This window comes from Bos taurus, chromosome 13, assembly GCF_002263795.3.
Source record: "Bos taurus isolate L1 Dominette 01449 registration number 42190680 breed Hereford chromosome 13, ARS-UCD2.0, whole genome shotgun sequence".
Taxonomy (NCBI): domain Eukaryota; kingdom Metazoa; phylum Chordata; class Mammalia; order Artiodactyla; family Bovidae; genus Bos; species Bos taurus.
In genome coordinates, this window is record NC_037340.1 from 39,867,040 (window position 1) to 39,894,637 (window position 27,598).

General features: G+C 50.2%; 2 protein-coding genes across 2 annotated transcripts in view; both read left to right on the top strand.

Annotated features, from left to right (window-relative positions):
• The window catches only part of CFAP61 (cilia and flagella associated protein 61), a 246,527-nt gene extending 238,064 nt beyond the window's left edge, over positions 1 to 8,463 (top strand). The window contains 2 exon segments of the mRNA XM_059892834.1: positions 3,410 to 3,500; positions 8,003 to 8,463. Coding sequence (XP_059748817.1) covers positions 3,410 to 3,500; positions 8,003 to 8,203 — 292 coding nt within the window. The 3' untranslated portion in view covers positions 8,204 to 8,463.
• A 7,208-nt stretch (positions 8,464 to 15,671) lies between these two features.
• Positions 15,672 to 17,964, top strand: INSM1 (INSM transcriptional repressor 1). Its single transcript, NM_001101230.1, is given in 2 exon segments — positions 15,672 to 15,988; positions 15,991 to 17,964. Coding segments are annotated over 2 exon segments (1,566 nt in total). The 5' UTR covers positions 15,672 to 15,848; the 3' UTR covers positions 17,417 to 17,964.
• Positions 17,965 to 27,598: the final 9,634 nt, after the last annotated feature.

Below are 27,598 nucleotides of genomic sequence, written 5' to 3' on the forward strand. Positions count from 1 at the left end.
CTGCTGCTGGAGGCCATTGGAGGGGCCATGAGCTCCAAAGCAGCAGCAGGAAACCTGCAGGAACCTCAGCTTCCTCTTCCACCCCCGAGTCTCCATGCAGACCAGCTTGATCCCTTTCAGAGGGTTAAGGCTCCCCAGGCCTCTGTGCTCAGCCTCACGGATGGAAGTGATAGAGACCTGGGTGTTAGATGATGGGCCCCTGGGTGGGGCATTCATTCTAAGAGAAGTGGGTTTCCCCAGAGTCCACTCTTGGAAGCAAATGACAAGGAGTCCAAGAGGTAACACAGAGGCTGGGGCGGTGAGGGTGCTGAATAGGGACGCACCTGAGCGGCACCTGGGCAGTTGGAATAGAGCTGTGCTGACACCAGGAAGGTAGCTTCTTCTGTGCAGCAGAAGGCTGTGGCTGCAAACCCTGAAACCAAGTGGCTAGGAACTCTGATGCTGCCATGGAAACGCATACGGGGTGAGGAGGTGGCATCTCAGCTGTGCAATAAAGGTGGCAACAAACTTAAAAGCACCCATTCAATTCTCACCCAGGCATTTTAGGGGCTTCCCTGATGGCTCAGTGGTCAAGAATCCACCTGCCAATGCAAGAGACACAAGAGACCTGGGCTCGATCCCTGGGTCAGGAAGATCCCCTGGAGGTGAGCATGGCGACCCACTCCAGTATTCTTGCCTGCAGAACCTCACGGACAGAGGAGCCTGGTGGGTTACAGTCCATGGGGGTCACAGAGTCAGACGCAATTGAAATGACTTAGCACACACGCATAGTAGTTTTGAGATTTGCAAGTTTACGATTCCCTGAAGCTTTTCTAGAAGCTACTGAGACCTAAGAGGGAGGGACCATCTTGGCAAAGCTGTGCTTGAGTGTACGCACTTGGGTGTCACTGATGCTTTGGTCCATGATGCAACCATCCGAGATGTGTCAAAGCATCACCTGGCTAAGCTGATACCTGCCCAGGCGGCCGGCTCCACATCAGTGCCTTTGTTCCAGGAATCAGACGGGTGTTGGATGTCGGCCTGAGTTTGTGGGGGTCCAGAACTCCAGGCAGAACCTCCATCGACTCCATTCATTCAGGATTCAGCAGTCTTGAGTCAGTCACAGCACTGACAGGTTTGCACGAGCGCCCTCTGGAACCCCCGGCCCTCCCTCTACACCCCAGGGCTCAGGCTGACCGCCCTTTGAGCCTGGGCTCACCCACAGCTCTCCCCCTGTCCCTGTGAGGCTCGCTTCTTTGCACGACTGCCCATCTTGGGACACTTTGCAGAGTTTTGCCACCTACTTATTGAGTAGAACTTTATATTAATTAAAGAGCCATCAGGGCCAGGCAGTGTGGAGTGTATACCATGCTGTGTGCAATTCGTGCTTGCGTGCCAAGTTGCTTCAGTCATGTCGGACTCTGTGCCACCAGCTTGCCAGGCTCTTCTGTCCGTGGGATTCTTTCGGCAAGAGTACTGCAGTGGGTTGCTGTGCTGTCCTCCAGGTGATCTTCCTGACTCAGGGATCAAACCTGCATCTCTTACGTCTAACCTGCATTGGCAGGTGGGTTCTTAACCACCAGGGCTGCATTCATCGTTCCTTCCTTTGTTCCGTGAACATCTGTGAGATGCCTGTTGCACACAGGTACTGAGCTAGATGGCCGTGGACCAATTACATAGCACAGCTGAGTGGACCCCTGCCTCCAGGAGCATCCTTCCTGCCCATCACCTCCCTAAGCTCAGCTCCTGCCCCCCTCCCATTCTGCTTATCTCCACCCACCTCCTTGAGGGCTGGGCACATACCTGCCTCCTGGCCTTTGCGCCTGCTGGTCCCGGAAGGTTCTTTCCCCTGAGTCGCAGGTGGCTCACTCCCCATCCCTCGGACTTTGCTGGCTAAGTCACTGTCTTAGGAGCGAGCCTTGCTCTGACGTCTCCCATCCTCACTTGATTTATGTTTCCTCCTAAGCCGTTCTCCCTCACATGTTGAACATGGACCTACTTATCGGTTGGATGTAAGCTCCTCAGTGGCAGGGATGTTTGTGTTGGTCCCTGCTGTTTCCCAAGTACCCAGAACAGTGCTGGGCACAGAATGGGCATGGAGTCAATATTAGTGGAATTAATAGTGGGATGAATATATGACCTGAACCACAAAGTAGGTGGGTTAGCATGAAATTAGGTCATATTCTGGACAAGCTAACAGCTGATAGGTGCCAAGCAGTGTAGCTGAGAGCCAGGCTGGTCCTACACGGGCTTGACACTGCCCTGGTCCTTTAGTGCCATGGTGTCCCTGGGCTCATTATGTCCTTCTCAAGAATTATTGTCAAGTTGCAGATAACAGGGACTACCCTGATGGTTCCATGGTTTAAAATCCGCCTTGCAATGTAGGGGGTGCTGGTGCGATCCATGGTTGGGGAACTAAGATCCCACATGCTGTGGGGCAAACTCAACTAGAGAGTGAGAGTCCATGCGCTGCAACAAAAGATCCCACATGATGCAATGCAGCTCTCGAGTGTTGCAATGCAGCTCTCCCACGCAGCAGCCAAGTCCTGATGCAGCCAAATAAACATTTTTTTTAAAATATCAGAAAAAAACAGAAAGTGCTCATCTGCATGTGGGCACCAGTTTCTCTTCCCCTGGGCACACACCTGACGTCCACTCACTGTCCCAGGAATGCCAGGGGAGCCCAGGTCACCCCAGTGGGCCTGCCTGACACTGAAGATGTTTCCTATTCCGAGACACTGAGTGTGAAGAGGAAGAGTTCAAATACCAATAGAGGTTCTTGGTTCTTCCAAAGAACGCAGCAAACCTGCGACAATCCCCTGTGAATAAAGGATGGCCATGCTGTCCCCCACGCAAGAAAGCATTTGTTCAGATAGTTTTTCAGGGCCAAGTTAGCAAAAGAGGGCCGCCAGCGGAACCACTCTCAGAAGAGAGATTCAATTAGGCGTCTGTGCAGTTGCACGAAGGCCGTGTCGCAACACCGAGGTGGCCTGTTTTTCTGGTCATTATTAATCCAGAAACCTTAATGATGAACAACATTTGTGTTATTGTCTCCCCAAATTTAATTTGTTTATGCAGCAGTTCAGTTAATCCTGCAATCTGTTTTTCTCAAACGGGGGCAGATAATGGAGACACCGTTCTTTACAAGTCTTCAGGCTTTTAAATTCTGATAAAATCAGGATTCTTCACTGGGTCTTGCCCCAGCTCTGAACTAAACAACTTTAAATGTAATTATGGAAGCTGGCCTTACATCAGGGACATCCATTTACAAAATTGATTGGCCATGCTGTTCCGCGAGGCATTTCGTGAGCAAACGATTACAAAAGAGCCAGAACTGTAATTTATAAAGGCAAAAAAAAAGCAGATAAATACTTTATTAGTGGTAATGAGAGGGTTTCCAACTAACTGCACCTTTTTCTTCCCTCGCCAGCTACTTCACGGAGCCGTGGTGCATGGCCCTCTTTCACGATCGTTTTATTGATCTCCGGAAAGCGTTACACCAAATCTTATCCTCCAAGGAGGTAAGTGTGATTAACGGATATGTGAGTTATTCCTTGCAAATTAGGAGTTACAAGCTGTTGATCATTTAGACTTTTCCCTACATTCTCACTTTATGGTTTCACTTTGAAAACCAACTGTCCTTCACTTAAACTATGGAGTCGTAAACATAGATGGTGATATTTCAGGGAAAGTGGGTTATTCAAATCTCTGATACGAGGCAGATTTCTTTTCCTCTTTTACAAGTACCTGTACTTTCATTATCAGCTGACAGTGAGGGCTGAAAGCAGGTAGTGGGCTGTGCCTCCTGGTCCCCGAGCATGAAGTCTATGCTCGTATGGTTTCTGTCCACATCTGCCAGCTGACTGTTAACTATTTGTGTGCACATGTTGTTCTGAAGGTGTCAAGGAAAGTCAACAGGTGTCCAGATGCACTCCTCTTATTTTTTATTTACTTACTTAGTTTTTTGCAAATGTTGGTGTCTTTTTTTAAAATTCACTTTGGCCGTGTTGTGTGGTTATGGGATGTTAGTTTCCTGACCAGGGATCAAACCCATGCGCTCTGCAGTGGAAGCAGAGACTCTTAACCACTTTCCACTTTCATGCATTGGAGAAGGAAATGGCAACCCACTCCAGTGTTCTTGCCTGGAGAATCCCAGGGACGGAGAAGCCTGGTGGGCTGCAGTCCTTGGGGTCACACAGAGTCGGACACGACTGAAGCGACTTAGCAGCAGCAGCAGCAGCAGCAGAAGAGAGTCAGGGAAGTCCCTAAACACTCTTCTTTTAAAACTGAAACTTCTTTCTCCAAGCAATTCACAATTAACTGCAGGTGAGGCTGCACACTGCACAGACTCTGTACTTGGCAAGAAATTTGACTCTGCCATGTAAATAGTAAAATATTTATGAAACTTTATTTTTTTTCAACACCTGTAGTCCTTACCAGAGTTGTGGGGAATTTACATGTTCGGTCAAGTATCCATTCTAGATGCTTCGTTGGTTTACTCAGACAAGGGCTGGGGCTTGGCTGAGTGGTCTGACTGCCTAAATGAGCAGGTCCTGTGTCTCTGTGTCACCTCTTCGTGGGTCCCCAGGGTGTAGGCTGCCAATGCAGGAGACGGTAGTTCTGTCCCTGGGTCAGGAAGACTCCCTGGAGAAGGAAATGGCAACCCACTCCAGTATTCTTGCCTGGAAAATCCCATGGACAGAGGAGCCTGGCAGGCTACAGCCCATGGGGTCACAAAAGAGTCGGACGTGACTTAGCGACTAAACAACAAAAACCAAAATGAGAAAAGAATCTGAAAAAGAATATATATCTCAAACTGATTCACTTTACTGTACACCTGAAACTAACACAGCATTGTAAATCAACTACACTCCAATATAAAGTAAAAATTTTAAACACCAAAGTGCCAAGTTTAAAAGTTTAAAAAGATTGTTAAGATAGGACTAGTATGCAAAGCAACCTACAGATTGTGTACAAGCCTATAAAAATCCCCATTTCTTTTTTTAGAAATGGAAAGGCCAATCCTAAAGTTCATATGGAAATGCAAAAGACTCCAAATTAAATTTGAGAAACTTTTAAAAAGTTGATGGACACACACTTTGCAATTTCAAAACTTAATATAAATCAGTGGTAACCAAGACAGTATGGTACTTATATAAGAATAGACATAGAGATCAACGGAGTAAAATTAAGAGCCAAAGTAAACCCATTTACATGAAAAGATGTTAACATTGTTAATCATTAGGGAAATACAAAAACCAGGGTCACAATGAGATATCACTTCACATCTACTAGGATGGCTACACTTTTAAAAAAAAAAAAAGAGGAAATAATGAGTGTTGGCAAGGATGTGGAAAAATTGAAACTCTCACACATTGCTAGTGGGAATGTAAAAATATTATGCAATTACTGTGAAAAAAATGGTTTGATGGCTCCTAAAAACTTATAAACAGAATTACTATATGATCTAGCCATTGCACTCCTAGGTATATACCCCCAAAGAACTGAAAATCAGTATTCAAATGAATACTTATATATGAATGTTCATGGCATCACTATTCAGAATTACAAGATGGAAGAAAGAACCCAGATGTCCATCACGGGACCTGTGGATAAACAAACGTGGTCTCACAGTACCAGGGAACGTACTCTGCCATAAAAGAAATGAAGTGCTGATACATTCTAACAAGTGGATAAACCTCAAAACACTGAGTTAACTGAAAGGAGCCAGACACAGGAGATCATGTGTTGTCTGGGGGGCACTGTGAGGTGAGCTGCTCACAGATGAACATGTTGGTGGGGGGGTAGGTAGTCACCCTGAGACAGGGCACACAGGAGAGGCAAATGCACAAAAAATGAGTTTACAATCTAGAGCAGTATTTGTCCTCCATAAATTTCAGAGTTCTATTTTGTGACTTTACACCATTACCCCAATGTTGGGCTTCCCTGGTAGCTCAGTTGGTAAAGAATCCACCTGCAATTCAGGAGACCTTCATTCGATTCCTGGGTTGGGAAGATGCCCTGGAGAAGGGAAAGGCTACCCACTCCAGTATTCTGGCCTGGAGAATTCCATGGACTTTATAGTCCATGGGGTCGCAAAGAGTCGGACATGACTGAGCAACTTTCACTTGACTTCACTTTTTCACCCCACCCCAAGTCTCCTCTAATTTTTGTATATTCGTTATATTTGATACAATCTATCTGGAAAATTAAGGAAAAAAGAGCCAACCTCAGCTCTACGTGCTTGGGCACTCAAATGTCTCAGTGCCTCTAATATTTACTTCTGGGCGTCACTTGCCATTCTTTCTCTCTCCCATCTTTGTTGATCTGATTTGGGGTCCTGGCCTCCCACAGATGGTTCTTTCAAGTGATATATGTATAATCCCCACACCTGGCAGTGTCTCACTTATATAACTAAGTGATAATTACTGTATTTCTCCGTATAGTTTGAATCTATTTTTCTACCTATAAGTTCTTACTATTGATAAATTAATGATCCAATAGAACTCTGCAAGTTATCCACTTTTTTTTTTGCTGTTAAAAATAAAAAAGAATTATTGGAAGGTCAAATAAACACATCATCAAAGTCCATCTTCTTTTAGGGTAATTTTCAATTACTGGAGTGTTCAGAAAGCACACAGCTCAAATCTCAGTGAAGTGCTTTTTATTTTGGCTTTACTGCCCACACAGTATGTGGGATCTTAGTCCCCCACCAGGGATCGAACCCATGCCCCCTGCATTGGAAGCCCTGAGTCTTAACCACTGAATTGCCAGAGAAGTCCCTTTTAAAGTTATTTTTATTTTATGAATGAAGTGCTTTATTCAACAATAGATAGGCAGATAGGTGATGAAGCAAGTAAGGTAACCATAGAAACCAGATAGTGTGTATCCGAGTGCCAAGTTCATCACTCTGTCAACTTGCCTCTATGTCTGAATCCTTTTATAATAAAATGTTGGGGAAATCTCTATGTTATAAATGTGCACAGTGTGTGATTCTCAAGTGCAAATAACTTTATTCTCTCTGAGCCCCACACCTTTAAAGATAGCAATGAAATTTGCCTTTACTAAGAATTTAGTATAGGTTTTAAAAATCCCATTGGTTGGGGGCTGTAAAGTAAACCATCTAGGAGTCTTCAACTAAAAATGTTTAATCACCACCTTTCTTATTTTTAAAACAAGCCTGATCTACATATTATTTTTATCTGGAAATTAAGAGCTTAAAATTACTATGCTTGCTGAACTCTAAGACATTATGGTATGCGAACTAAGCCAGTCACAAAAAGAGAACTAGTGTTTGATTCCATTTACATGAAATGTCTAAAGTCAAATCATAGAGAAAGCAGAAGGGCGGAGACTTCCTTGGTGGTCCGGTGGCTAAGACTCCGTGTTCACAACATAGGGGGCCTGGGTTTGATCCCTGGTCAGGGATCTAGATCCCACATGCCACAGCTAAGAGTTTGCATGCCTCAACAAAAGACCCTGGGATGGGCAGTAAATGGTTAGTAGTGACAACTGGGGAGAATGAGAAGGGAATGGCTACCCACTCTGGTAAATTAGAGCTAACTTGATTATTCTAGGGCTTCCCAGGTGGCGCTAGTGGTAAAAAACAAAAACAAAAAAAACCTGCCTGCCAATGCAGGAACTATGAGACATGGGTTCAGTCTCTAGCCGGGGAATATCCCCTGGAGGAGGGCATGGCAACCCACTCCAGTATTCTTGCCTGGAGAATCCCACGGACAGAGGAGCCTGGTGGGCTACAGGCCATGGGGTCACACAGAGTCGGACACAACTGAAGCCACTTCACACGCACATACCACGCCGAGATGGACGGTGCTGATGGCTGCATGACGACATGAAGGTCCGTTTACCTCTGAGTTGGACACTTAAAAATAAAGTGGTAAATTTTATGCTATGTGTGTTTTGCCACAGTTTAATTTTTTTTTAATCTAGGGAAAAAAAAAAACAATATTGTGGCACTCAGCCCAAGTAATATCAGTATCTGCCATCTCACTCTATTTTCCAGGACGAAAACCTTCCTTCTATGGAAGAGTTAGCCCGTCAGATCGAAGATGAGGAAATCAACCTGCCAGAGAAGCCCAGGAATTACCTCAAAAGAGTTTTCCAGGAAACCATCTACAGGCCTCTGGTGGAGAAGAGCATCCTTGACTACCTGCACTACAATCATTACCACCTGCCCATGTACGCGTGGCCGGGCATCATTTAGCTGCGGCCACCGCCTCCACGTGATCGTTTCCATGCGTGTCGTTTCGGGAAGTGCTCCATAGAAGCAGGAAACCTGGCTGGACCGCCGGGCACCATCCTTTTCTGCCGCCACCAGATGCCTGTAGTTCCCTATCGTCCCAGTAGGTGGCGCACGGTGGTGCGACTCGATTCTGGAGCACGGAGAGGCTTTACCCACACCAGGCGTGTTCCTGGCCAGAATAACCCAGATTAGCAATAAAATGAGACCGTTAGTGTGCAAAACTTGTTTTTTTTTTTTTTTTAATAAAACCTTGGGCATGTTTCTGTTTGATTTCCTGAAAAGCCCTGCCACCAACGCTGTTAGTCCTTTACATGTTTTCCTGGTCACGTGGGTGATAAAAGAAAATTGTATACCCAGGACGGAAAATTAGGAATACAGACGCGGCAAAATTATCTCTATAATCCAACATCAGGACTGGTTGCATAGACAAGCTTACAGGGGGTTTTGAAACGAGGGGCCTGCTCTTACGACCTGTATATTACATTTCTACTTCCTGTTGCAGATTAGGTGCATAAATGCACCAAAAAAACTGGCAGATCAACCCAGGTTCACGGGCACGTTTTAGATTAAAAAACGGTAGTGGGAAGTTAATCTGGGTCATTTCCTTTGACTCTCAGTGCTGTTGCTTGGCACTGGGGCCCTCTGGTACCCGTCACCTGTAATGTGGGTCAGTAGCCCACTTTCTCGTAAATAAAGCACATTAAATGCCTTCCAGAAAACACATGGATTCAGGAACAACAGGTAAGACATTTCGTTTATTTGGATATCTTTTAAGCAGATAGTGTGATATCATTTGTGTCTGAATTTTTGACCAGCAGAGGTTAAAACTGGCTTTCAGTTTTCATTCTTTTTTTTTTTTTTGTATTTATGTTAACATTTAGCAAAAGTTGGAGCAATTGTAATGACTACACAGCTACTTGGAGGGCACAGCCACTTGGAGGGTAAGTCATTACAGAATTATCCCCCATTAATAAACTAATACCTCTTAAAAAATAAAATGGTTGTGGAACACCAGGCTCTGATTTTTCTAAAGCAGGCAAAAGCAAGCAACAAACTCCATTAATTCCTGCACAAATATGTTTTACACAAGGGCAGGGGTGGGGGGCCCAGTGCCCACCATATGGTATAAACTGTGCTATTCATATGGGGAACAGTCAATACTAGTCCCCTCTTCAAACCGCAAGCCCAACACGCATGGAACCATGTTTCAGGGCCTGTGAATGAGTTAGCTCAAGAAACTCTCTCTTTCCCCCCCTTCCCCTTCCTCTGAGAGGCCCTGGATCAAAGACATCAGCAAATTGGAGTGAGTTTCTGTAACAGGCCCTGGGACCTTGGGTGGAGATGAACAGAACAGTAGAGGATAACTGGTGATGATTTCTGTGACCAAGTATTACCATTAAAAAGCTTCTAGTCACATAAAAGTGACCCTATACGACAGTGGCAACCTTAATGTCAAACCGTGCATAATTTTATGGTTAAGTTTTTCTCTGCTGCCTTTTAAAAAGTAATCTTGGGCCCCTATAAGTATCATGGCAGGTCTGAAAATGAATATAATTTAGTCTACAAAGTATATGGGATGAAATTACTAATCACTGTCCTATATTCAGAAAGTAATTTCCTGAATCGAGGTAGGAATGTTAGCATGTGTGTGCAGACAAGCATTTTTATGACTAAGGAACAGCTTGTTTAAGAATAGGAGATGAACCCAAGACTTGTTGATCTTAACTTGAAACTGGCTGCTCTAAGGATTTCAGGAGAATAAAGATATTTATTCTTAAATGATGATAAATCCTGGCAAAAGAAAGGGTTCCAGATACACCAAGTATTTGGACTTCTCTAAATCTTTAGAATTCTCTAAATCTAAATCTAACCCTGGCAGAGCTTCCATAGAGATTCTGTCCGAGAAGTCTCCATACGGTTCAGCTTGTGCTGCTTGTCTTGAGCTCTAAGCCTACCCAATCTCGTAATTCTAGTTTTGGACAAAGAATATGGACAAGAAAACACCAAAGTTACACTTCCTACGTTGTATTCTCCCCATATCGCAAGGAACAACCATGCCTCACGATGCCTTTAATAATTTTGTGACACGTGTCAGTTTCTACTAGCTCGCGGCCACCTCCTTCCCCAAAGTGGCTCCTGAGATGCTACCCAAATATCCCAAGGAGAAAGAAAAATAGAAGATGATGTGGGGGAGGAAAGGGAACCTTGTACGGAGGAGAAAATGTGAAGCCAGGCAATCAATATTTACCCTCAGAAGAAGGATGTGTGTGTGTGTGTGTGTGTGTGCACGCGCGCCAGCACGGGTGCACCGGCTGAGTGTTAGCCAAGGAGCAGGGCGAGGGCCTCGAAAGTCGCCGTGTGCGAGGAGCTGTTGATTGTTTTCTGGTTGAGAGAAGAGGTGATGATAAGGCTGGGATACAGTGCGCGCCGGCCCGGCGGAGCGGCAGCTGTATGCTAATACTCGCAGAAACCAGCCTCCGCGTCCCCCATTAAAGCAGGCGGCCAGGAGGCCACACATCACTGAACAAATAGGCTCTCTCTAGACAAATAAAATAACACACGTTGGCCTGCGGGGAGGGGTGGGGGGTGGAGAGCCAGAGGGGGTGAGGAGCTGGAGGAGAGGAAGGGAGGGGGAGAGAGGGGGGCACCGAAGAGAGGGGTGGACCGAGAGAGAGGGGAGGGGAGGCCGGGAGGGAGACCAGGAAGAGGAAAGACAGGGACTGTCCGAGGGGGAGAGGGTCAGAGGTGGGCGAGACTCCGCGGAGCAGAGAGATGGGGTGGCGTGGCGTGGGGTGGAGTGAAAGATGCGAAGAGGGGAGAGGTGGGACGAGGTGGGACGGGGTGGGACGGGGTGGGCAGAGAGGGGCTGGGGAGAAAGAGAAGGTGGCGCCAGGAAAGGAGGCGGGGGCGAGGAGGAGGCCCGAGGAGGGCAGAGGAGGAGGCCCGAGGAGGGCAGAGGAGGAACGCGGACCCCCAACCCAAGAGCCGAAGCAGAAACAGGGGCCCCGAAGCCCATACGGACGGTGCGCCCCTGCAGCCCCCAGGCGCCTGGCTGTCCCTTCGTCCCCACCCCGGGGCGGGCGAGGACAGGGGACTGTCGGAGTCGCCAGGCCTTTCTGGTCGGTTTTGCTGGAGCTTTGTCGCCGCCTTGTCCGAGTCAGGGGAGCCGGGCTGCCCTTCATCGGGGAGGGTGGGGGAAGCCGCCCCTGAGCGCCCCGCACTCGCTGCCCTCCCAGCTCTCCCCGGCCTCATCCTCTCCGTCTGACTTTCCCACACTTCTGGGCGTCGCTGCGCCCGCCTTGGGTACCATCACCCTTCCAAGTCGCCCAGCCCGGGGCCCGTCCGGCCCGCCGCCCCCCTCCCTTCCGGCCGCGACAGTCCCACCCGAGGCGAAAACAAACAGCCCCCGAGGGCACTTCAAGGGAGCGTGCGGTGGCCCGACGGCACACTCGGCAGGATGAAAGGGGAGGCCGACCACCACCCCGTGGGCCCCGGGCGAATAATGGGCGCGCAGCAGATTGCCGGGGGCACTTGAAACTCGAGGGGAGGGAACTGCTGGAGCGCGGTCCCTCCCCGAGCCCGGCGGACGGCGCAGCCTCGCGGCTTCGCCCTCGTCCGCCCTCTTTCATGCGCTCTCCTTTTGTGTGGAATTATTTAAACGGGAGATCCGTGGCAGCTTTATGCTAATGTGCCGAACAAAGGCGACGGCCGGCGGGCGGGGGGCCCCCGGAAGGTGCCCGGAGGCCGGAGCGGGCTGGGCTGGGCGGCGGCGGGCTGCGCGTGGCTCTCGCGTGCCCCGGGGGCCCAACACGCCTGCCCCTCATTCCTGCAAATACAAAGAGTCTCCGGCTCCGGGCGGCGAGCGCGGCGCACTGGGGGTGCGCTGGTCCCTCCGGGACTTGACGGCTGGCTCTGCAGCGGGAAGGCGCGATCCAGGTCGGGCCGTGGCTCGCGGACCTGGAGGGCTCTGCGAATCAGGCAGAGGTGTCCGCAGCCGACCCGGGATGGCGCTGGGGGCGCTGATCGCTTCCCTTTCACGCCTCCGGGGCGTCTCCAAACACACCCCGGAGACAGACTTCCTTTCTGGCCTCTTAGGGGCTGCATGAACCCAGAAACATCCCAAGGGGCCATTCCTGGGCCGAAATTCCCCGCTTTAGCGCTTGGCTCCAAGCTTTGGGCTTCTAGCAACTCCCTGGGGCTAACTCCTGGTCACAGTGAATCCCAGCGCCTTCCCCGACGGCAACCTAGGGCTCCAGGACAGGAGAGTCGGAGCAGCCGTGGCCTCCAGCTCTGCAGCGGTCAGAGGAAGCACTCACCCCCTCAAGAAGAGAGGCGAAGAGGCCTCGGGGTTTTTCCTCAGCACTGGCCAGGACCCCACAGGAAGGGAGTCGATTGGGGCTTAGGAAGGACAGTACCCTGCCTGGGATCCCTCTTCTTGCCTTCCCCCGTGGAACTCCCCTGGAAGGGGCAGGTCAGCACTCAGTGGGTCCCCAACTCAGCTCCACACAGCCCCTATCCGGAATCGCAGTACGCAGAGGCCCACCGTCTCAGCGCAGCGTGGTGGAGCTTTCCTCTTCCAAAAGGAAGGCAAATATCTCGCCTCACTGGCCACCTGCCCGCGGGCGTGCAGATTCTGAGAAATGAAATCACGCAGAAGAAGACAGAAACCCAAGACCGGGTGCGAGGTGCATGTCCTTGGATGGTGCTGGTGTGTGCCGTGAGCGAAACCTGGTTCTTTCCCAGCCCTGGGTTGTGAAATTAGTTTCTAATACTCGGACCTTTCAAGTTTACATTTGTTTTGACTATACCTGTCTGAAAGCAGATTTCATTTTCTCTGGCAAGACTAGAAACCACAAATAAAGAAAAAGAAACGGATCCATTGAATCTCAGTATTTCAATAGTGTTCAATAGATTCTCTTAGCTTAATTCAGAGCCCTGTTGAATTCGCTGCATTCAGACAGGGGTTTTGTTTTGTTTTTGCACACACGCACACCCCCGCCCTCCTCACAATTATGGGTGTTGTTATTTTTTAAAGGATTCTCAAGGTGACTAACTCTCCCTGTTATCTGTTGAATGAAAGGAGGGTTACACATGCAAGACCAAATACTGCGGCCATCAGTAGGGGATGCCGGCGGACAGGGCCCCCGCCCTATTATTGGACAATCCAGATGGGATTCGTGATTAGAAAATAAAATTGGCCAGAGCTGTCCCGGAATCCCTTTCCCACTTCTAATTTCATCAGCAGTATTAATCAGCACTCAAAAGAGCAAAGAAATAACATCAGTTACTTTTAGACTGAAACACATACATTTTAAATAATCATTTTAGAATTTCTAACTTTTTTCAGGACTACTTTCATCGTAGTTAGCATTTTGTAAAATGAGGGTGAAAGCTTTCAAAATATATTGCATTATATTCTATTTTCAGTGTATAAGTTTTTTTTAAATCACAAACAAAATCACCAAATATTTTCCCCTTGATTAATCAACTTGATTAACCCCTTGATTAACGAAATCTAACAACTGTCCCCATTACAACTATTACTCATGTGGACTCAAAAAAAAAATCTTTCATTTCCACGCCAGGGTATTTTCAGAGGGAAAATCCAAAACAATTAAATACCTTCAGTGGAATCAAACGTAAGCAAAATTCAGCAAAATCTGAGTGTACAGAGCTTTGCAGAAAAGTGCCCATTTCCTTTTCTTTCAATAAAGTGATATTTTCTTCACAACATATGACATTTTATGTGGCTTGGCAATTTGTTCCCTAGTGATGGGCGATCAGGGCCAGTACCCACTCTTGGGGTTCTGACCCCTCCACTCCCGGAGTTTCTGCTTTTGTGTTTCCTTGGGGCTGGGTTAGGGCTGGGGCTGGGAAGAGCTTGGAGGAACGGCGTGGTGGGGGTGGGGGGTAGATTTTCACTGTTGTTTTTTCCTGGTGGCTCGGTTGGAAGGGTGGGGGAGGTGGGGGGGGGAGGCTGGAAGGGTGGGGGGCGGTGGGGGGCTGTTGGGGGGCGGAGGCGGTCGGTCCTCTCCGAGGCCACAGCCTGCCTCAGAGGACAGATTGCCCCCCTCTCCCCCCCGGCCGGCAGCACGCGCCTCTTTTGAGTCCAGATTGGCCGAGACCGGCGCTCAATAGCGGGAGGTTAATTTCCTTCACAAAGGTGAAGGGGGCACGGCTCCGGGGGGCCCCGCGCCCAGACAGGCGGCCCCTTTATTCCGCTGCGCCTTGATTGGAGCCCTTGATTTAGCATCTGATGTCAACCAGCAGACAAAATGCCCGCTCCGAATGAAAATGCATGAGGCCGCGCAAGAAGAGCGGAAACCAACTTCACTAGGGCGCACGCGGCTGGCCGCGCGTTTCGGGCTGTGGCCAGCGCCACTCGAATCGACCCAGCCCTGGGCGACGCGGAGGTTCCGAGTGGCCTGGACTGGACCATTCCAACGATGCCAATCCCGGAGCCTCCGGGAACTTAAAACAACAACAAAAAAGTTCAGAAATTCAAGGTTTTCTTGGAACCCAGCCTGTTCCTTCCCCCATCCAGCGCTGTGTCTGCAGGCAATTCAAGAAGTGCAGTGCCAACTGTTTCTCAAACTCGAGAGAAACCTTCCTGAGGCCCTTGGGCGCGAGGCGGCTGCGGACATCGCCCTCGGCTGCAGCTAGCAGGCCAGACCCTCCACCCAAACTTGAAACTCCAGGGTCCCGTTTCCGCTTAGATCCTGGGTCCCCGCGGCCCATCAGCCCCAGGCCCGGGCGGGGTTCTGGGAGACTCCTGCTTGGCAGCTATTTTTGATTCCCTATTATTTCCCAATACCAGGAGGAGTTCCAGCGCCTCCCCCAACCCCTCTCCCGCCCCAGCAGCCGCGCTCGGATCTCCCCCGCCCCTGCCAACCGCCGCCCCTACCCAATCAGCGCGCACAACTTCCCCCTCCGCTCCGGCTCGCGGATTGAACCCTCCTGACATATTTGGGGCCATTCTTCTCCTTTGTTGCTATTTTGCTCGCGACCCGCGGGTAATCCCCGCTCGGGAAGCGGGGGTGGGGGGCGAGCATTGTCGTGCTGATGGACGGGCCCATTTGGCGGCTCCGAGCCCCCCGGAGGAGAGACACAAAGCCCAGGCACGTGCGCCTCCGCATAGAGGAGCAGCAGACCGTGAAGGGAGGCGGGGCCGGGCGTGTGCCGGGGCCGGGCGGGGCTGTGGCGCCTGGCGGGGCGGCCGAGAGGCGCGCGCGGGGGCCTTGCGCCCTCAGGTACATCTGCCGCACCTACCGGGCGACCCCCGAGTCCCGGGCCCCTTTTGGCCGCCGCGTCGCCCTCCCACCCGACCGGGTGGAGGAGCTGCGGGCGCGCTGATTGGCTCCGGGGGAAGCGGGAGGCGAGAACAATGGCCCCCTCCCCCAGTTAAAAGGGAGCGGCTCCCGGGCCCGGGGACAGGGACGCGCGTGCAGGACGCAGAGGCGGGCCGAGCTGCCGCCGGCGCCACGCGAGTCCCGCCGCCGCCGCCGCCGCGCCCGGGCCATGCGCCGGGGACACTGAGGGCCGCCGGGGCCGAGCGCGGAGGTGGGACCGAGCCAGCCCCTCGCCCTCACCCTCGCGCCGCGCCAACATGCCCCGCGGCTTCCTGGTGAAGCGCAGCAAGAAGTCCACGCCGGTATCCTACCGGATCCGCGGCGGCGAGGACGGCGATCGGGCGCTGCTACTCTTGCCGGGCTGCGGGGGCGCCCGCGCCTCTCCCCCGGCGCCCGGCCGGGGCCGGGGCCGGGCCCGCTGCAGCCGCCGCCGCCGACCGAGCGCGCCCATGCGGCGCTCGCCGCCGCGCTCGCCTGCGCGCCGGGCCCGCCGCCACCCCCGCCAGGGCTGCGGGCCGCGCACTTCGGCAACCCTGAGGCCGCGCACCCGGCGCCGCTCTACAGCCCCACGCGGCCCGTGAGCCGCGAGCACGAAAAGCACAAGTACTTCGAGCGCAGCTTCAACCTCGGCTCGCCGGTCTCGGCCGAGTCCTTCCCCACGCCCGCCGCGCTGCTCGTGGGTGGCGGCGGCGGCGGCGGCGGCGGCGGGGCCAACGGCGCCGGAGGTGGTGGCACCTGCAGCGGCGACCCGCTGCTCTTCGCGCCCGCCGAGCTCAAGATGGGCACGGCTTTCTCGGCGGCAGCCGAGGCGGCCCGCGGCCCGGGGCCTGGTCCCCCACTGCCCCCCGCCGCCGCCTTGCGGCCCCCGGGCAAGCGGCCTTCGCCCCCAGCCTCCGCCGCGGCTGCCGCAGAGCCGCCCGCCAAGGTAGCCAAGGCCCCGGGTTCCAAGAAGCCCAAAGCCATCCGCAAGCTGCACTTCGAGGACGAGGTGACCACGTCGCCCGTGCTGGGGCTCAAGATCAAGGAGGGTCCGGTGGAGGCGCCGCGAGGCCGCGCGGGGGGTGCGGCGCGGCCGCTGGGCGAGTTCATCTGCCAGCTCTGCAAAGAGGAGTACGCCGACCCCTTCGCGCTGGCACAGCACAAGTGCTCGCGGATCGTGCGCGTGGAGTACCGCTGCCCCGAGTGCGCCAAGGTCTTCAGCTGCCCGGCCAACCTGGCCTCGCATCGCCGCTGGCACAAACCGCGGCCTGCGCCCGCCGCCGCCCGCGCGTGCGAGCCCGAAACTCCTGCCCGGGCGGAGGCGCGGGAGGCGACAGGCGGCGGTGGCAGCGACCGCGACACGCCGAGCCCGGGCGGCGTGTCCGAATCGGGCTCCGAGGACGGGCTCTACGAGTGCCACCACTGCGCCAAGAAGTTCCGCCGCCAGGCCTATCTGCGCAAGCACCTGCTGGCGCACCACCAGGCGCTGCAGGCCAAGGGCGCGCCGCCGCCGGCGCCCCCGGCCGAGGACCTACTGGCCTTGTACCCCGGGCCCGACGAGAAGGTGCCCCAGGAGGCGGCCGGCGACGGCGAGGCGGCCGGCGTGCTGGGCCTGAGTGCGTCCGCCGAGTGCCACCTGTGCCCGGTGTGCGGGGAGACGTTCCCCAGCAAAGGCGCCCAGGAGCGCCACCTGCGCCTGCTGCACGCCGCCCAGGTGTTCCCCTGCAAGTACTGCCCGGCCACCTTCTACAGCTCGCCCGGCCTCACGAGGCACATCAACAAGTGCCACCCGTCCGAGAACAGACAGGTGATCCTCCTGCAGGTGCCCGTGCGTCCGGCCTGCTAGAGCGCGCCCTCCACCCCGGGCCCCCGAACCGTGCCTTCGCTTGGAGACCCACGGAAAGAGCGCGCTCAGACACCGCGCCCGCGCCGGGGACGCCCACCCCCGGTGAAAGTGTGGTCTCCGCTTCTCTCGGTGTGGCGTGACGGTAACCCCATCCTCTCGTTGTGACTCCTTTTGGACACCCCCCCCCCACTTTGCGTTGTGTCCCCTTCTTCCCCGCACCATGGCGCAACAGGAGCCAATCTCTTTTTGTACAAGGGAGAAAAGCTGTACGCGTTTGTCTCGTGGTTGGAAGCCTCCCCTTGGAGGGGAAATGTTTTTCTTGCTAGTATTCGCTGTGTTCATGGTCTAGAAATGCGGTTTGCTCTCGCCTACCAATCTCTGCTCTCTATGTATGTAGCCTACGGGTTGTTTTGGGTGAATCTTGAGGAATAAATGCCTTTATATTTCACAGGCTGTAAATTGAACTCCCCACATGATTAGCTTTATTATGGCTTGTGAACTGCTGGAGTCTGGCTTTACCTTTTTGTATGTGAACAAATCGAATTGCTTAAAAAAAAAAAAAGAGTTTTCTTTAGTCTAGCCACAAATGCCTTGAACGTTGTCTGTTTGGGATTGTTTTTAGGGGGGAGGGTTGGGAATTTTCAGAAGATGCTGTAGAAACTGCCTCAGTGTTTCACAAAAGTCTTTTCAGTTTGATCATCTTTGTTGAGGTAGGACTATATGAGTTCCCTCTAAATGTATATGTTGATTTATGAGTAATTGTTATTTATTCTTTATTTATTTATATTAATTATGAAGATTATGATATTATTTGATTGCATATTTTTTGGTGCGCTTCCCCCCTCCCCCTGCCACTCTTGACATTTCACTGTGCATTTTAGAAGAGAGCCTTTTTCTAAAGGGATCTGTTAAAAGTTTTAACTTTTATACCTATCTGAGCGAATTACAGACAACCTACCATTTTATTCTGCTTGGAGCCCCTCCCCCCTGGGGCCCTCGTACAACCGACAGCTCTTACTTTTAAATGCAATCTCTTTTCTACATACATTATTTTCTTAATTGTTAGCTATTTATAGAAAGCTTCAATAGAACTGTTTCAACTGTATAACTATTTACTATTCAAATAAAATATTTTCAAAGTCAAAGTAAGGTGGACTTATTTCTGCATCATGTGGTTTCAACAAGGATTTAAAACAGAGCTTCCAATGATTTCTTCAATGTATGCCTGTTGTTTATTAAGAAAAAAAATCCCACTACCATCACTGGAATCATGGATTTTTAGAGCTGAACCTGAGCTGCTGAATTCTGCCCTTCTGGCAGTTCTGGGGTGTAGGCTCAAAACAGACTGGAGCCAGAAGCTTTTTAGGGGTCCTTAGGAATGTACTGGAAGGTAGAGTTAGGTGGGAGGCTGTGCAAATCTTTTTCAGAGAAATCTAGATAAATGTCCACAAGAATCCATCCTTTTAACCAAGGGGATATTAGAACACCACCTTAATTTAGCAGATCCTCATTTCCTGACAATGGCACCCCAGTCCAGTACTTTTGCCTGGAAAATCCCATGGATGGAGGAGCCTGGTAGGCTGCAGTCCATGGGGTCGCTAAGAGTCAGACACGAATAAGCAACTTCACTTTCACTTTTCACTTTCATGCATTGGAGAAGGAAATGGCAACCCACTCCAGTGTTCTTCCCTGGAGAGTCCCAGGGACTGGGGAGCCTGGTGGGCTGCCGTCTATGGGGTTGCACAGAGTTGGACATGATTGAAGCGACATAGCAGCAGCAGCATTTCCTGACAATTTGGGGCTCAGTGTAACAGTAATTCCTCAAGTAAAGACGGGTAATTTTTGATCCTTAAGTATCAATCAGGAGAAAGTAGGAATGATTTTATGGTTAGATTTCCAAAGTAAGGGACACAGACCAACTCTTGTTTGGGTGTACCAGAAGTTAAGCAACTGAGTTGAAAGTAAGGACTCAGAAATAATTTTCCAATCAGGTGAGCAGTCCATTTTGGGGGGGAAAAAAACTGGAGCACCATCTGTTTGGGGTATTAAATTTAATAACGGTAATTACAGTGTTTTCCATTATGTGTCACAAAGCCCTCGAAGAACAATCCTGACGTTCACCAGTGAATATTTGGAGTTGTTTTTCTCCACCTTTGAAACGCTCGATTATGGAGCTGTGCTAGCCATCACAGTTGTGTATTCCCTGTGGCCCACTAAATCTAAGATTTTGCCCAGCAAAGGGATTTTAGAAATCCATACAGTTGAAGCTCCATTTCCAAAAGGTGTAGCTGGCATGATGGTGGGAAGGGCAACACATGAGAAACTTGGAAGGAAAATGTGACAAAAGAGACGATTTTCAGATTTTGAGCCTAAAGTTTTTTTGTAGGGAAAGGTTTACTGAAAGTCTCAGCTGTCAGGACCGTCGAGTACTCCTCTTTTTGGGAGGGTCTTAAAACAGACTCAGGAACAATGAAGGAGCAGCCAGCACAGGTAAGTTGCCTCGGGGACAAACTGCCCCTCTTTTTATTCTTTACCAGTTTGGAAAATACTGGAAGACCAAAGCTCTGTGCAGCCCAACAGGAAAGCATAGGGGCAAAGCTGTGTTAATAACCTCCTGAAAATTTGGAATGAAACAAAGAAACCTTCAAATTTGTGGCCTGATAATTGCTCCCTTGAAGCAACAATATGAGATTTTTTAAATGTTCCCTCTGAATTTACACCTCACAATAAAAGACCCAGCATCTTGAGGGTCAGTGTACGTTCCATGCCAATACAAATTTTCCTTAAAAACCTGGTGGTTGGCCTGCAGGTATGACATCTTGGCATCTGTTTGGCTTGCTTTTCTTGTCCATAATCATAAAAGCATAAACCCTAAGGCCCATCTTCAGAAAAATTTGATTTGGTGGTTTGCAAATGTGCTCCTTCATCCCTTGTGGAAATTCATTTTGACTGATCAAGGAGACCTTTTCTAAAACAGAAACCAAAATTTCATCTCCTTGAAATATGCTAGGAAATCGCACAGTGAATTTCATCTCTGTGAGATATTCTGTGAAATTGCATACTAAAGGGAGTACACTGAAGGTGACTAAACAGCGCAGAGAGAGAGAAAACTGTGGTCACTTTGTTTCACAGTAATGCTACGTGAGTTAGTAGAATGTTCCACAGGCAGGAAATCAGATTGTCTGTCTCTTCATTCCTCCCTGGATAATAAGTTCCCAAGGGCTCCTATTATAAAATGCCAAGTGGAAATGCACCCATCTTCCTTATAAGTGTGCAAAGGATCCGGAGGGCATCCTCTGTGTGGAAGTCTGCTCCAGCCTGTACGCCCACCAGTGGAAACCGGCTGCGAAGGAACTCAAGACAGTTCAGCCTGGGGAGGCGGGCGGGGGCCGGCGGTTAGGAGGCGGGCCGCCGCTGGGGGCGCTGTTCCTTCCCTGTAGCGCCTTGGCCTGAAGGTGATGCCCAGGCCCTCTGGCTTCACTCTGGATACCACTCGCGGAGGCAGCTGCTGCAGGGTAACTTGGAAGCGCGTGGAGCCAGGCCAGAGGCTCCACAGGTGCGCCCTATGACAGCGTCATGGCGCAGAGCAGTACAAGGCTGGAGGCCGGGTGGACTCTGGGCCCTCAGTGGCACCTAGGGGTAGAGTGGGGTCCCTTGCAGACACCTGGGGGCACAAGGTTGGGCCAGCACCCATAGTCACTGGGCACCTGTGGACCAGAGTGTCAGCACCCAGAGGCGGCTGGCCAGGTGTCCTCTGTGAACCACCATTGTTTTGCTGCAGGCTCGCCGGGGTAGCCCGTACTCCGAACCCGCCACCCCTCCATCCCTTTAGACTTCATTCCACAGCTGTCCACCATGTCTTTGAGACACAGGAAGCAGAAGAATCTTTTGACAGTCCTCTATAACATCCTAGAAATTCCTCACCTACCCAATATCTTGTGAATGTGAAAGGTTGAGAAGTGGCTTGGGCTCCAGGGCATCCAACAGACCCGTGTCCTCATCTCTAAACTGGAGGGAATGGACTTTGGGAGACCCAGTGAGATACTGGGGAGGACTTCGTGGGCTGAAAGGTGAAGGCCAGTAAGGGCCCTAGGGGGAGCAGGCGGGAGAAAAGCTCCGCCCGGGGAGTGTGTCTTGTGACCTTAGGACTAGTTATGAATCTGCTGGCCTGTGGTAGCAGGCTTTGACCCAAACTTGCTGTCTTTCTGCAGAAAGGATGTTTTGTCTTATGGGAAAATTTTTCTGGCAAATCGACCCTAGTGTATGGGGCCACTTAGATGGTCACCTACACACACAGTGTGTGTGTGTGTGCGTGTGCGCGCGTGCACCACCCAGATAGCCTGTTTCAGGTTAAGTTAACAGTCTTTTAGTGGCTAGGCTAGAGAAAGTTGTGTGTTTGCCTGTTAAAAGCCCATGTTGCGGGGTTTAGAGAAGACCAATCAGGAAACCAAGTTGTAGAGAGAGACCTGAAAGGTGGCAGAACACTCTAGAGCAAGAGGGTCAGCTGAGCAGCACCTCACTAGGATGTTGGTTCCGTTTAACTCCCAAGGTGGTACCAGGGCTTGGAGTACAATATGGCGGTCCAAAGACACTTACGATTCTGATCCTAAATTCTGGAAACATCCGAATCATGTTGTGGCAATATAACCTGAAAGGAAGAGCCCCAGGATCTCACTGGGGAGAGAGAGAGAGCAGACAAATGCATCTTCAAATTATAAATATCTCACATAGTGAAGAAACTTGCTCAGTTGTATCGAACTCTTTGCAGCCCCATGGACTGTAGCCCACCAGGTTCCTCTATCCATGGGATTCTCCAGGCAAGAATACTGGAGTGGGGTGCCATTTCCTATTTCAGGGGGTCTTTCCGACCCAGGGATTGAACCCAGGTCTCTTGCATCTCCTGCATTAGCAAGCGGGTTCTTGACCACTAGCGCCAACTGGAAAGCCCCAGTGAAGAAACTTGGTGTGATTTTACGGGCAACCTGCAGCATCAGATGACTCGTGCTCATGGGGAAAGGCTGGAACACTTATTGTAACGTGAGTGTTGTAACATGGTGACCGGCTCTGTCAGGCCTGTCAGCATCACAGAGAGCAGTTCAGATGTGAGGCCTGGTCACAGGTTCCCAAGAATGTCCCTGCCTGGTGGCCCTTGGAGAAAGAACTAGTCCCAGATACCCAGAGGATAAGGCCATCCTCTGGAGGCCTGCTCCTAGTCCTGGTGTTTCCTCCCATTTGCTCACACCTTGGTCAACCAAGGCTCCGTGGCAAGGCCGGCTACCTTCAGTCCACAGAAGGAAGGGGTCAGAGAAGAGAGGACCTACCTGCCCAAGGATTTCCAGGAAGGGGACATCTTTCTCTCACCAGGAGAAACAGGGAACTCCTGCCTCCTTCTGAGGTTGCTAAGGAAACAACTAATTTCCAACAGATTCATCAGCATCTCCTTGTCTTGTACAAACAACCAGCTACAGGCTTTGGTGTCATCAAGGCAATTTCCCAGTCAAGAGGATTTTGTGAACACAAACGTGTCCTGTTTCTCTGGTCGGTTAGGAGGAACCGTGGGGGAAGTTATGACGAATTAGGCTGGGTCTCGGGAGTGACAGAGCCCAGAGGGAGGTATTTTGGACTTTCCTGGTGAAGAGGAACTGATTTCTCAGGGCTGGGTTAGAGGGACGCCTCGGCTTCCATGTCAACCACTCCTAGATAGTTTGGGGGCATCATTGAGGCCTCATACGCTTCTTAGAATCACGGCACATTTTTGTGTATCTGATTCAAAGTCAGTTACCATATTTTCACTGACCCAAATACACACTCCTTCATCTCTTAAACCCCAGCTGTCATCATTGTCTACCAGGCACTTTTATTGTGGGCTTGTTCTGTTGCATCTGGAGAGTGGAACGTTGAGCGCAGGCAGGCTTCCTCTGGCAGCATGTATGGTGAGCAGATGGGTTGTAAGGGTAAACGTGTTCATATTCATCTTGTTTGAAGATTTCTAGACTGTGTGGTCTTCTGGTGGCATTTCCACACAAAGCATCAATACTGATGCTTTTTCTTTAGCCCTTCACAAAAGCCCACACCACTGGGACAAGCTGGTCTTGGAATATTCTCCATTTTGAAGTGATACATATAGAACGTTTACTGCCAGAGCACATTCAAGAGCTCGATTGTTTATTTATTTGGCTGCCTTGGGTCTTAGCTGCGAAACGCAGGATCCTTTGTTGTGGCACGAGGGCTCTGGAGCATGAGGGCTCAGTGATTGCAGTTCGTGGGCTTAGTTGCTCTTCCATATGTGCGAGCTTAGTTCCCCAACAAGGGATCCAACCAAGTCCCCTGCATTGCAAGGTGGATTCTTAACCGCCAGGGAAGTCCGCAAGGGCATGATCATTGACAGACGGTGTTTCACCTGTGCCATGCACACGCTGTGCAGTGTCACCAACATTTATAAAAAGCTCATCCACACCGTTTGCTTTCCTGAGTCACCTGTACTTCCTTCTCTCCATCCAGAATCCAGGTGTTGTCTCCCCTCTACTTGGCTTGAACCAGTAGACTGAGCACTGCTCCAGGGAAACAGTAATGATGGGAACATCAGCCTGAATCCACTCCTCTCCTCCCTCACTCATCAAAGAAGGTCTTTGTATGTAAAGGCAACAGCTGCTCCATTTCTGTTGTCCAGGACTGTAGCCCCGATGCAATGCTCCTTCCCAAACGCCGCTGCCAGGTGACGGCCACCCCTGACGGTGACAGGATGTACAAAGTGAGCCAAGAGGCTCTTGTCTGTGGGATCTGATAGGAGGCAGAGGTGTTTAGGCATGGAAGGCTTCACAGGAGGCTCTTTCTACGTAAGAAAAAAAAAATAGGCTAGAATTTCCTCTGAGCACAAAGAACAGAAAAGCGTGGGGAACTTGGACTTAAACACGTGTCGTTGAAAAGCTTAGTAACACCAATGGCTAGAGGTCCTTTTCTACTTCTGTCTGTCCTGCTCTATTATGTAAGATGAGTCTTCTAGAATACAGCTACAAAGAGGTCATTGTTAGAGGATGGGCAGAAACTGATAGGGACAAGGTACATGAAAATGATGTGATTGAGGACTGCCAGGGATAAAGGGAGATGGACGAATCACCATCCCAGGGTGTCCAAACCTGAACAGAATCATGTCAGAGCGGATCAAATATTGTATACCACAAAGGAACACACTTTCTTCACTCATCTCTAGAAAAGAAGACCTTTATTGATTCTTTGAACAGTATTATTTTCCTTGATATCTTCTTGAAGGTTTTCACATGAATATATTGATAACTCATGCATGCATGTTCAGTCACTCAGTTGTGTCCAATTCTTTTGTGACCCCATGGACTGTAGTCCAGCAGGCTCCTCTGTCCATGGGATTCTTCAGGCAAGAATACTGAGCGTGTTGCCACTTCTCTGGGGGATCTTCCCAACCCAGGGATTGAACCCCTGTCTCTTCTGTCTCCTGCACTGGCAGGTGGATTCTTTGCCGCTAGGGCCGCCTGGGAAGGGAACTCAGAAAATAATTTTCTTCACTGCAACAGTGGCTGCCATTTACCAAGTGACATCACAACCTTTCAGTTGAATAGTAAAAAGATTGCTGTTTTCATAGGTAAAATGAAAAGTTTAATATCAACAAGTTTGCATGGTTCAACCCAACCATTTGTGGACTTCTGGTAACTATTAGCTTAACAACTTAATTAAAGAAGATAATTTTAATTCAGCATTGATCAGTTTTAAAATAACGTGAATTCAAAGCAACAAGGACCTTTCTGACAATTGCTGACCTCACTTAATTGTACAAATATTTGAGCATTGGGGGCATGTAGATCAATGTCCAACAGGAAGAAGTCAGCTCTGTTTAGAAGTTTCCAACCTAAAATGTGACTTGTGGAAAACAGTATGGCAGTTACTCAGAAAACTAAAAATAAAATTACCATAAGATCCAGCAGTCCCACTCCTGGGCATATATTTGGGAAAAAACCCTGTAATTCGAAAAGATACATGCACCCCGATACTCATAGCAGCACTATTCACAACAGCTAGGACATGAAAACAACCTAGATGTCCATCGACAGATAAGTGGATAAAGAAGGTGTGTGCATGTCCAGCGATGCAATGGGATGTTACTCAGCCATTAGAAAGGACAAAACAACGCCACTTGCAGCAACATGGATCGACCTAGACATGATCACACTACGTGAAATAAGTCATAAAGAGAGAGACAAATATCATGACATCACTTATATGTAGAATCTAAAATATGACACAGATGAACCTGTGTAGGAAACAGAAACAGACTCATGGACATAGAGTCTTGTGCTTGCCAAAAGGAGGGGCTGGGGGAAGGATGGAGTGGGAGGCTGAGATTAGCAGAGGTAGGCTTTTATATACAGAATGTATAAACAGAGACCCTACTGTGTATAGCACAGGGATCTATATTAAATGGGCTTCCCAGGTGGTGCTGGTGGTAAAGAACCCACCTGCCAATGCAGGAGACATAAGAGACACGGGTTCCATCCCTGGGTCAGGAAGATCCCCTACAGTAGAAAATGGCAACCCACTCTAGTATTCTTGCCTGGAAAATCCCAAGGATAGAGGAGTCTGGCAGGCTACAGTCCATAGGGTTGCAAAGAGTTGGACACAACTGAAGCAACTTAGCACACATGTACACGATATTAAATATCCTATGATAAACCACAATGGAAAAGAATATTTTTAAAAAATGTGTATATAACTGACTCACGTTGCTGTACAGCAGAAATTAACACAACACTAAATCAACTATACTTCAATTAAAAAACAATCAGGAAAAGAAGTTCCCAACATCTTCTTGAAATTTTTTCTAGGTCAGACTTCCAACACAGTGTCATACGGGTATCAGTTATAGCAACGACAGTGGAGAACTTGTACTTTGCTAGCATGTATTTTTCAGAGCCTTGTCACTCAAAGTGTAGGCCACCGACCTGTACCACCTGCATTCCTGGGAGCTGCTTAGAAATGCAGAGCTGCAGGGTCCACTGTAGACCTGCCAGATCAGAATCCGCATTTGCACAAGATCCCCAGGAGGTGGGTTGGGGTGAGGCTGTGGGCCTGCTTGTGTTTAACATGTGCTGGTGGAATTTGGGGTCTCCATCACACAGAGAGTGTTACCAGTTGCTGCCCCCGGCAGGAAGTTTGGCCTGGGAAGACTTGATGGCTTGAAGTTTTAACAGAGACTACTAACTCTGACTAATGATGGACTGACTTGTTTGGAACAATGCTACCAGGGAAAATCCATCAAACCCTTATTATTGATATAAATTACTCACTGATTTCTCACATAACTCTGTGAGGTTGTATCGATGGGAAATGGAAGAGCCTGAAGAGGTTGCATGACCAGGAAGTGGGGAAATTTAGCTGAGAGCAAGAAGGTCATTGGTTCATAGAGATTAAACTGTTGGGAGTGGGCAGATGTGTCTGTATGGGAGAGTTCAAATGGAAAGTAAAATGCAGAGTCTTGACTGCGTCCCCTTATTGAGGGGACCTTGTCACGGAGTTTGATGTGACAGCAGAAGGAGATCACATGCTTCTAATTCCAAATCGTGAAAACAACTGATTTGTGTTCTGCCAATTTGACCCCAAAATAACAGCCTGAAAATTTCACCCGGGTGAGCCAGAGAGAGAGGAGCCAAGCATGTCATCATTTCACGTCATCTCCTATCTCGTCCACTGGAGAAAACTTCTTCACTCTACACTGCCCAACCTCCAAACTCCAATAACTGATATTCCTGAGAAACAGGTTAATGCAGCCCTGTAGCGAAGGCTCTCACGCTGGCATGATCGCAGCACCGAATCCACAGATTCTGAACCATTTTCACTTTGCTTTCACGTGCTCCAGGTGCAGATGGTAAGAGGGAGAAACGGACGAGCTCCTTGTGAAAGATGAAGCTTGAAGCAGCACCGCATCAAAGACAGCACCCAGCGCCGGCACGTCCCCGCCACCTTCTGTCGGCTCTCTGCCTCCACTCTGGCTCTCAAAGCACTTGGCTGTGGAAACCACTTATTGTTTCACACCTGCAGGCGAGTTAACAGGCCAGCCCAGAACCATGGCAACTGGCAAGAGTGTGAGAAGGAGAAATTTCAGAGCCCAGGCCGCTGGGCATCCCTGCTCAGACTCAAGCAAGGGTGATGTCCAGG